We start from the raw sequence: 10,933 nt of genomic DNA, 5'->3' as shown, positions 1-10,933 counted from the left end.
CTCTCTGCACAACCTAATGAGATCCCTGTACTCTTCTTGAGTCGCCTGCCCCTTCTTCCACAAGCGGTAAATTCTCCTTTTTTTCCTGAGTCCCAGCAAAAGTCTAGTGGAAGGTGTCCCTGACCACAGCAGAGGAGTTGGAATGAGATGATCTTTAAGGTCCCTTCCAACCCAAACCATTCTATGATTCTAGGAGATGCAGCAACTGATCAACCTAGAATGAAAATAACCACATTCTTCAGTCTGCATGTGCTTATGGTGGCAGTGCCTATGGTCATAAAAACAGTTTTAATCATCTTCTGAAGGAAAAACAACTGTGCGATAAGAAGAAGGGGTTTTCAAAGAAAATGAACTTTTCACTGCATTTTCACTGATCTTTAGAATTAAGTGAATTTAAAAACACCTATGTCTGGGGGTTGATAGGAGATTTATTTTATTTTTGTCATTTGTAAAAGTAGACCTCACTGTACTCTACAATGAATAATTATCAGAGCTTTTTAGAAATGACAAATGCTCAAGACAGATCTGTAAGTGTGTTAGCAAGCAAATCTTGAAACACCTATGTATGTCTGGAAAGATGGTATATAGGACAAAGTGTTTGCTTTCCTTGCAGATTGAAGACTATGATCTTATAGCAAGCATGATGGGAGCAAAATGCAAAAAGCTTCGCAGTCTGGATTTGTGGAGATGTAAAAACATAACTGAAAGTGGAATAGCAGAATTGGCTTCAGGCTGCCAGCTTTTGGAAGAACTTGATCTTGGCTGGTGCCCTACGTTACAGAGCAGTACAGGCTGTTTCACAAACCTTGCACGTAAACTCCCGAACTTGCAAAAGCTCTTTCTTACGGCCAACAGGTCTGTGTGTGACACAGACATTGAGGAGCTTGCTGCTAACTGTACGCGTTTACGGCAGCTGGATATATTGGGTAAGAAAATGTAGAACTACTGGTAAATTTCTTACTGTGTCTCAAAAGCCTTGCAGTTAAAAAGGAATCGTTAAGACAAAACTGTCTTCTAGACATATTTTTAAATAAATATTTCTTAAAATTATGGTTTAGCATATGAAAAAAACCGGAGGGAAGTTTTACTCACTGCAGTGAGTTTCTGACTTAGAATCCAGTGGATTTATACCAACAGTGTAATTTGACTGCTTAGTGTGAATTGCTTAAACTGAAATTTAAGTGCGAGATTTTTCCAATAACTTTTAGTTTCATGACCATTAGGTTTTTTTAACTGAAATCTTTATCTTTTGACTGTCAGAAGATCCGATTTCTTCTCCTTCTTTCTGCTTTTGTTTGTTGTTTTATTTCTGTGAATGACAAAGTATATTTATAGCATGAGTCTGTGATCAATAAACGGATTTCTGCTTTTGCACAATACAGATACACCAAGCAATATTGAATTTCTTTGTTATTTTTATCAGGAATTGAATTTGACTCATTAAACAGGAAAAGGTAATTAACATGAAAACTTAAAATGGACTTTCTACTAAAGTGGGAAGGAAGTGATGAGGGGCAAAAAGCATAGCAAATCTTAAATTTCTAATCCTCTGCAGCTTCTATAGTTAAAAATATTTTTAGAAATCTGAAGTAATTACACTTTGGACTCTTGAGTAAGGACTTTGAGAAATGTGGTTTTGCATGATACTGCATTTATTCTTTTTATGGTGGAATATGAGGTTTTCTTTTTAAAATAATGTAGGACAGCAGGAGTATTTGTGACATCAAGGTGGGAGAAATTTCTTCATGCATTTGCTGACTTATTTTCACGGGGTTAGTTGAAAAAGGAAGATTTAAATTAAAGAGAAGAAAGTAGCTGCACTGCGTATTTTTAATATTTAATAATTTTAATGAAAATATAACATTTAGGTTGAGAGACATGCTGGAAAGAACTGAGAGCCCTCAACTTGAATAATGTTGCAACCAAGTTTAAGGCTATCAGCATTTCTCATTACAAAAAATTCACCATATGGCTTCAGATTGTCACTCCAGTATAGCTAGTACACTCTTCTACCATGAAATATGGTTTTACTCATTTCTGACTGAGAAAGTTGCCTTCTGACCAACATGGGAAAGGGGGATGAACAGGTAAAAACTTATCTCCACCTAGTACAGATTGTAGAGACCTGATGTATATGTCCGCAGGAGGTAACGTGTTTTGCGTATCGTTTAGGAAGTCTGTTTTGTAGCTAGATTATCAAAGGCACATTTCCCTATTCAGACATGAAAAATTTCCAAAGGGCATAGTGAATGAAGTCTTTCATAAACACGTATGTTCTCCTGACCACCCGCTTCTATGCATTTCTATTACAATGGCATTGTGTCTGCCCACAAAGTGGTCTGACCTTTTCACTACACCAGAGGCTGCCCAATGAATAGTTCGGCTGTATTAAGCCTACGGATAGTCTGCTAATTCTGTTGCCTCTCTGCTGGCTGTGAAGGTTTGTTGCCACATCTCCTTTAGCATTTGAATTCACGTTTTAATTCAGTTTAACATCTTATCGATGTTTTTGTGGAAAAATAACGTGAATGTGGAAAAGGAATTTGTTCTGTTCCCTGGGTGCTTACCAGTATTCTTGAGTCAAGTGGATTTGTAGTCAACCTTTCCCAGTGAGACTGCATGTTTGGTTCAGATGGATGCTCTTCAGAGGATATCCAGTTGAATTATCTGCAAGATGTTACCAAAACCGTTAATATCCACCTTCCAGACCTCGCTTTCTTCCTTCAGAGGAATACTTAGTAGGGGGGAAAGGTTGTCTTCCGCTGTAAATGAATCAGTACAAGGTGATAGGGTACATGTGAAGGAGTTACCCAGCTTTTTTGGCAGCAGCAAGGAAACTGTGTTCATTTCTTTGTCTGAATATGGGAGCCGTTACAGTCTGTGGTTAAAAGAAAGAGTTGTCAAGTAGAACCACATCGGGTCATCTGGAGGTAGAGTTGCCAGGTGTTCCTATGTAAGTGCAGAAGTCGCTGTTGTCTGAACTAAAGAGCTAGTCTCTCACAGTGCAGGAGTACCAAGAAAGTCATAAATGTCTGTATGTACTCTAACTTTGGCGGCTGTTGTAGGGCCATCCTGTTACCATAAGCTATATAAATGCTTAATATGTTTTTGTGCTTTTGAAGAAGTGTGACAACAGGTCTGAAGCTGTTAAGAGGCCTGAGGTCAGTGCTCAGCTTTGCAGGAGTAACCTTGAACAGTGGGTCTTCTCTATGATGTGAATGAACGAGAGGTACTCTCATTATATCCTTTGTCATCTCCCATGTACAAGCCAGACATTTCTGTACATGCATTGTGAAGGGTGTAGAAGTATTGCTGCTAGGTTAACACTGCGTGCTGTAAGGGAACTTTTGCTTCAGCAAAGCTGTGTAAAAGCTTGAGGTTTTTTGCTATATACAGGCACCTACCTAAGTAGGGATGAGAATGTCTTACTTTGCACTGCGGTCACCAGCGTTGACAATACTATACTGGTTTCTCTCTGCAGTTGTTAGAACTTATGAACTTGTCAGGGAAAACTTCTTGTTTCAGTTATAAATTATTTATCACCACCATAGCTTCAGGACTGGAGGAGTCTAAGCCTCTGAAAGAAATCTTATGAACTGTGTGTCATTCATTTAAGTGTTACAAAATGGATGTTATATATGCCCTGGATGCTGTTTTCAGGTGGTAGGTCCTGTGGCTTGGTACCATCTGTCCTTTCCTTAGTCTCTCTATTATTGTTTGGCAATTCCCATGTTACAGAATCAGAGGACTCCATAGAAGATGAAAATCGCCAGTTTTCAAGCGCTCCATAAAATTATTGGCCTATGTGAAGCATTGTTTGATTGGTGGCTGTGTTTGTGGCGTGTAAAACATACTTCAGAAAGTAAATTTCTGTTTAAAAAAAAATAAATCATGAGTTGGATCCATATCTGCTGTATTATAATACAGTTTGGAAGAGGAAGCATGATGTAAGTGTGTCACTGAGTACATGAGGGTGTGCTTCTTGAAGTTTTAGTTCTGAGCTTTCTTTTAGCCATTACATACTGAGCTGACTGCTTACAAGTATCATTTCCTTCTCTGCCCACATCCTTTCCTCTGACTGACGTGGTGGGTTTCCACCTTGCAGCAGAATGATCCAGCTGTGATCATCTGACAGTTTTGTAGTGATGGAGTACATCATCCAGTGCTATCAAAAGTTAAGTGGACACCTCTAGACCTGCAGTTAAAAACTAGTCTTCAAACTGTGATCAGCGTTGAGCAATGTGATGAGTCAGATGACATCCTGAATTGGCAGTGCCAAAAGCTTTTCTTGTACATCATATCAGCTGCTTAGTTATGTTGTTGTGGGGCTACCAGCTGCTGTCAAGGATGAAGAATAAGTCATCTTAACCTCACTCCCCAAAAGTTCTGACTGCCTCTGTCCTGCACAAAAAGGGTAATGAAAAGTAGACACCCTTGTTACCGCAAAATGCATGTATTCCTATCTACATACCAACACCTCCCACACCTTCTTGAGCAACAGAAAACCCAACTGCCCCCTTGCCAGCTGTCAAAATTTTCAGCTTTATCTTGAGAGCATCAACACGTAGTTAGTCAATTCAAACATGAAAATGTGTAGCATGTTAAAATTTAGAATTTGAGTTATGTGCAATAGATTCAATAAAAAGTAAAGAATAAAAGGCTGTCTGGCTGGTCTAGGGAAGGAAAGGAAAAGTAAGAACTTTTGAGGAAATAGTGCTAGTTATTTTCAGGGTCTCTACTCTTAAATATTATTTGGTGTGTAGTAGTATCCCTTGACTTAAAAATTGGGGCTCTGGCAATTTTTGTGGCCATCATACACAGATCTCCTGAACAGCTCTGGAATTTGAAGACTTAGATATATGATAGATACAAATGAAATCACTCACAGCTAATAAAAATAATTGTTCTAGCAAAGAAATCATTACTCAGAAGTGCCTTTTACAAAGGCGATACCAGAGAATTTTTCCAGGGAATAAACTGAACAACAAAATTAAATAGCAGATTTTAATATACCGGTTATGTATTTATTCTGAGAAATGGCAGATTAGTCCATGTAGGAAAAGTTGTAGTAAGTAACAAAGCCTCTGAACTCTAGAAAAAATGCACTATATAGGTAACTAGCAGGATACATTGTCAGTCTTTCAAAGGCAAAGGAAAATGTGCTGTATTACACTTCTGAAATGCTTTTGAATGTGCTCTTAAGAAATATATATCACTAATTGTACATTGTATAAATAAAAATCAGGCTGCGGATGATGTTTTCTTATCCCCTGGTGTGAATAACCAAACCCCAACTAGATTACTGGCTTTTTTTGCTTATAGAAAAAGATATTTGCTAACACAAAATTTTAAGTCTGAGGAGGAAAAAAGAAACAGGTGCAGTAAAGCATGTAATTTAGGATGGCCTATTTAGTTACAAATCCATTAAAAAGATCTTAGTCTTAAATGAAATGGTAGGAGAACTGTCGAATTTCAGGTAGGAAGGAATGAAGAACATCCTACACAAAAAAATCTGTGGCTAGGCATCTAGATCTAGCATTTTTGTAGAAACACACATTTGGATCTTGAAGCTTAAAAGCTGTGATGTGTAAACGAGACTGGTTTTAGATGAAGGTGCTGATGCAGTAGCAATTTTAAGGCTTGGTAGAAAAAAGATGAGTAGCATAATGTGGTGTTCCTGGAGTTTCGGTTGGAATGGCAGAGCAGATCCTGCTGGTAGGTCAGTGGTACTATGGTAAAATTATAGTCAAGTGAAGTAAATAACTAAAGCGTATTACAGAATTTCTGTGTGTGGCTATAGGGACTGTTACACCAACCACCAGACGGTTGTGGTGACAGTGATCATGTAATGATAAGGGAGTTAAAAATCGCAATAATAATGACAAGCTTTGATTACCTTCGCGTAGATGAGGTAAAATTTGGGGGCATGATAGCAAAGACTGTTTACAGGTGATGTTAAGTGATGTCTCAAAGCAACTAATCCGAGAGGCTCCCATAGAAGAACTGAAGACCACCCTTAGATACCCCCTGGCTTACAAAGAAGAGTACAGGAGACTGCTAAAAACAGAGGCATCTTTCTGGAAATGAATCCTGTTCAGAGAAGAAGAATAGGAAGATGAACTCTAGAAAGTGAAACAAAATCACAGTAAGGCAGAATGAGATGTTACGGAACCATTGGCTTAAAGGTAAATGCTAAAATTGTATTTCAGATACCTTAGAAGAAGTTTAAAGGAGAGTTACTGAGGTTGGTAGATACTCCAGATGTAAAGGATTGCTCAGGTACGAGAAGGCCATTGCGGGAGAACTGTTGTCTGTCCATTAGTGTTCATGGCAAGGGGGATCAAGTAGGCTGCTACATCAGAGCCATTCTTTCCAGGAGATTAGCCCGGAAAGCTGCCTTAAATTGGAATGCCAATACAGAAAGCTTTTGAACAAATCAATACATTGAACAATAATAAATTGTTAGGACTAAATGGTGTTTATGCAGCAGTTCTAAATGAGCTCAAATACAGGGCTGTGGAAATCCTACTTCTGGTGTGTGATCTGTCACTTAAATCAGCCTCAGCGCTAGAGGAATGAAGGGTTACAATCATGGCAAAATCTTCTGTAAAGGGTGCAGGTTAGAAGCTACAAAACAGTAAGATTGTCTTTTGCTCTGTGTAAACCAGTTGCAACCATAAGAAAGTCAGTCAGTCAGTGGACATGAAGGCCGTTACGTTATTTTGAAGGAGAGCTGCGTCCCCATGAGGATGGTTATGCCTCTCCAGTCTTTTAGAATTCCTGGGAGTTTGTGGTGGAGGGTAAGCACTGATCCAGTCCATAGAGGATAGGATTTTCAAAAGCTTTAGGCAAGGTTGTTCTGCTTTTGTAACTTAGCTGTCTTCTCCTGGATTGTAATGAGTGTTTCAAATATAGACAACAGAGGATAAGAATGTATCCTCTCTTTTCACAGTGAAGTTATGTCACTACTGTGGTCACCAAGGGTCTGTACTGATCTGTTTATGAGTAATCCAGGCAAAGGGGTGAATAATGCTATACCAGAAGGTAATGCACAGATATTTAGGGTAGAAAAATCTTAAGCTGAAGAACTTAATGCTGAAAAATTGCAGAATGATCTTACGATACTTAGATGATAAAGCAGGAGGAAAAGTGTTCCAAGTGCAAAGTAATCACATGAGGCGAAATAACATTAACTGCATATGGGGGGTGGCTTTATATTAGTTACTGTTTTGTAGGAAAGTGATCCTGTGGACAATTTTTGGAAAACATCAGCTCATTGTTCAGCATCATTCTAACAGACAAACAGGTTACGATTTCTTAGGAAAGAAATGGAGAAAACACCGTAAGATCTCATTATACAGTTACTGACTTTGTGCCCAGTGCACTGTATAGTTCTGGTCATCCAATTTCAAAAGTACTAAATTTAGTGCAGGAACAAGACAACGGGCATCATCTGAGATACAAGAGTCTGGAAAACAGACAGCCTTGAAGGAACAGAAGAGATGTCTGTAGGATTATGAATGATGTGGAAATAGCGAACTGGGAATGATCTCCCACTGCTTCTTTATGATTCATTGCCCCTTAATTATTGCAATTAATAGGCACTGGGTTTAAGGCTAATTTTTTTCTTTTTTTTTTAACATTATATAGTTAAACTGTAGAACTCATGTGAAGGGGCCATAAGTATAAAGAAGTTCAGAAAAGTAGTAGCTTTCATGAAAGGTAGCTTCAGAAATCCCTAAACTGATAATTTTTGGCAGTTGAGAAAATCCACCAGTGAAAAGCTGCTTTAAAAATCTGCTCTTGCCTTTTTTTTTTGCTTTTTGCTTTTTCTTTTTTTTTTTTTTAAACATTATTGGCCCTGGCCATAGACAAGATCCTGGACTAGGTGGCTTTTTGGGGTGCAGTTCAGCTCAAGATGGAGCTGTGTATGTTGAAGTGTCTACCAGCAGCTGTCTGCAGTCATGTTGGCATGTTGGATGTATAAACTCTTTTTAGAGCTTGATGAGCAATTTAGCCCACTGTAGACATCCAGGCTTGGTTCACTTGCCCAGGGTAACCTGCCTGGCTTCCAGCTATTCCAGTAAGGCATGGATCTCCCCCTGTGGGTCAGTGTCCTGTCTACCAGCTCTGTGTGGATGTCCTACATGGTGTAAGGAAGGCCAAGGGGCACTAGGCATTTCGGGCAACTGAATCATACTTCAGTGCCCAGTCAGCTGAATCACGTGCTGAGCACCATTGACTGTACTGACTAGATTTCCATCAGCTATAATGGGTGTGTGGATGCATGCTTACAAACACCTATTTCTTTGATTTCTGACTCAATCCCATGCTTGATTTGAGCCTGTGTGACACTTAGGAGTTTAGTCACTGTGGTCACGTTTTTAGCAGGGGTAAATAGTGTGCTTTCTGTTACAGTTAGTGTATATATGGATATGATTGGTAGTCTCTTGAACAGCTGCCCCTCCATGTGCGTAATACCCATACTCAACTCTAGAGTCCTAGAAGCCTTGCTGATTTATTTGGAACTGGAGTAGCCCATAATAGCTCATGTGCTGTGCCGGTCATTGCAGTCAGCAGGAGAGTCATGAGAGCATGAGTGTAGCGTACTGTGTTGCTTGTTGCCAGAGCCCATCATCTGGTCACTAGGAGGTCTTGTAGCTGTGGGTACTTGGGCTCAGCTTCTGTAGTTAGAAATTCCCCTTGAAGTTGTAAAGTTGCCCCCCAATAGAAAATGATGGAGTTACTTAAGCAGTTGGGTTAGGAAAGTACAACAGGCTTCTTAAAGGCAAAACTTCTGCACTGTCCCTTGAGAAGCTTTTAATTTTAAAACTAATTGAAATAATCTAAATAAAAAGTGCATTATAGTAGCATTTTTTTTCATGACACGGTATTAGCAGCTTTAAAGAATAGACTATTCTCCATAACCTTACAATTTGTTTTGTTTCTTTTTTGTTTTTGAACAGGGACAAGGATGGTAAGCCCTGCATCTTTAAGAAAATTGCTGGAGTCTTGTAAAGATCTTTCTTTACTCGATGTGTCCTTCTGTTCACAGATTGATAATAGAGTTGTCCTAGAACTGAATGCCAACTTTCCTAATGTGTTCATAAAAAAGAGTTTCACCCAGTGACTCACTACATATGCTGCTGTGGAATTAATTTGACAGAGTTGTTTCCTGTGAATTTGTGCTACTTTTTTTAAGAAGAATATAAATCCCCTATGAAATAGTGGAAAGTATTAATTATTGACACAAATGGGTAAAATACATTTAAATGTATTATGCATTTCTTAAAGAGTTGATATTGTACCTAAGAATTGTTTTACTCTGTGTTAATTGGTGGCACTGCATGTTTTTAAATACCAGCCATATGTGTGGCTTTAATGAGAAGAAAATGAATAACGTCTTCTTAAATGTCCCTTTATAGGGTGATACACACAATAAACTATGCTAATATCCAGGTGAAAGCAGAAGTTCAATATTTAGCAGTAAGAAAAAGATGGGTGCTTCCTTTTTATGTATGTGTGTTTGTGTATATATAAATTTATGCAGAAGTATTTGTATATACATACACACATACTGTAGCATTCTAGTTTGGCCTGCAGCATAAGATGATATGATCTGGCCTATAATTAATTGTTTGAAAACCTGTTTAAGCTTGTATAAGAATGGATTGAAAAGACTCTTTGTCTTCATTTTTTTTTTTGGCAGTGAATCGTATCTGATACATTTTTCTCCCTTCCTCCACCTGAATTAGATGTAGTGATGTTTTACAGTCCAGCCTAAGTGACACAACAGATAAATGCAAGAATCTTCCTCCTGAACTTAGAGCAGAAACGAAAGAGAAAATTACCAGCTGCTTCGTGGTATTGGATATAAAGTTTGAGCCAGGTACTTAGCGTCGTAACTGGTAATGTGCAGAAAACTCCAGAGCAATTTTCTTTTCAAATTTCTGGCATGGCCAAGACTTGATTTGTGATACATCTGGTTATCATGCAAAGTACCATAAAAAATAGAACTTGGGATAATGCATTAGCTACTGTCCCTTACACTGGCATCAAATCTACTGTCAAGTGTAAAAACAAACATTTTGTTCAGTAAAACAGCAATGAAAATATAGTGAATTTGAAACAAGGGCAATATGATTTGGTGATTTAATAATCACCAAACCTTAGTATTGGATTTGTTTTGGGTTTTTATTTTTTTCCCAAGAGGTGATCGCTCAAAGTACTATTGCACTCTCTCTCTTTAACACTGTTTAGCCTCTGGAGAAGGAAAACTGTGTTGATGGACAAATTCTAGCGGTTTCTTCCTTTTGCGCTTCCTTGGACGAAGTTTTTATCTTTTTTTTTTTCTTGAATACCACTGCTAGAGTATGTTGCTATGTACAGCTTGAGTTTAGAATTTTACCTTTTTGGCCATTGTTGATGAATATGGACCATGAAATATAGCCTGTCATTTGATACTGGCTCCACGATTCTTGTATTGATGGCACTTACTACCTACTGGAATAAGAAGGAAAGTACTTTGTCTGGCAGAAGTATATTATTGCACCGAAGATCACTGGCAAAGAATACTTCAGCTTATGCAGTAAATAACCAACCGCTACGAGAGGACTGCTACGAATCATTAAAGATTTGATGATCTCTGTGACTGCTGAATGAACGCTTTGAACTCTCTGTGCTGGTGCCAATACTTTATAAACCATGTCATGAAACAGCTACAGAACATTTATCTGATTTTATAAAAAGATCTTTTTCTTCAGATTTTTAAATTTTACAGAATCTTTTGGGAATTCCAGATCCAAAGAAGGGCATACACAGTTGGCTTTTTGATTTTTCCTCCACACAGATGGCACTATGGGATTTCCAACTAGATTATGCCATTCCATTTTTTTTTTTTCCCAGGAAACTGGACATTGTCAGAGATCTTTAG

General features: G+C 38.3%; 1 protein-coding gene across 1 annotated transcript in view; it reads left to right on the top strand.

The window, feature by feature from the left end:
* FBXL4 (F-box and leucine rich repeat protein 4) overlaps positions 1-10,927 on the top strand; it is a 62,148-nt gene extending 51,221 nt beyond the window's left edge. Inside the window, exons 8-9 of the mRNA XM_009275406.2 lie at positions 614-926; positions 8,967-10,927. Coding sequence (XP_009273681.1) covers positions 614-926; positions 8,967-9,130 — 477 coding nt within the window. The 3' untranslated portion in view covers positions 9,131-10,927. The remainder of the gene's footprint in view (positions 1-613; positions 927-8,966) is intronic.
* Positions 10,928-10,933: the final 6 nt, after the last annotated feature.

The sequence above is a fragment of the Aptenodytes forsteri genome, unplaced genomic scaffold (genome assembly GCF_000699145.1).
Source record: "Aptenodytes forsteri isolate BGI_AS27 unplaced genomic scaffold, ASM69914v1 Scaffold384, whole genome shotgun sequence".
In the NCBI taxonomy this organism is placed as follows: Eukaryota; Metazoa; Chordata; class Aves; order Sphenisciformes; family Spheniscidae; genus Aptenodytes; species Aptenodytes forsteri.
This window is presented reverse-complemented; position numbering and strand designations above follow the sequence as displayed.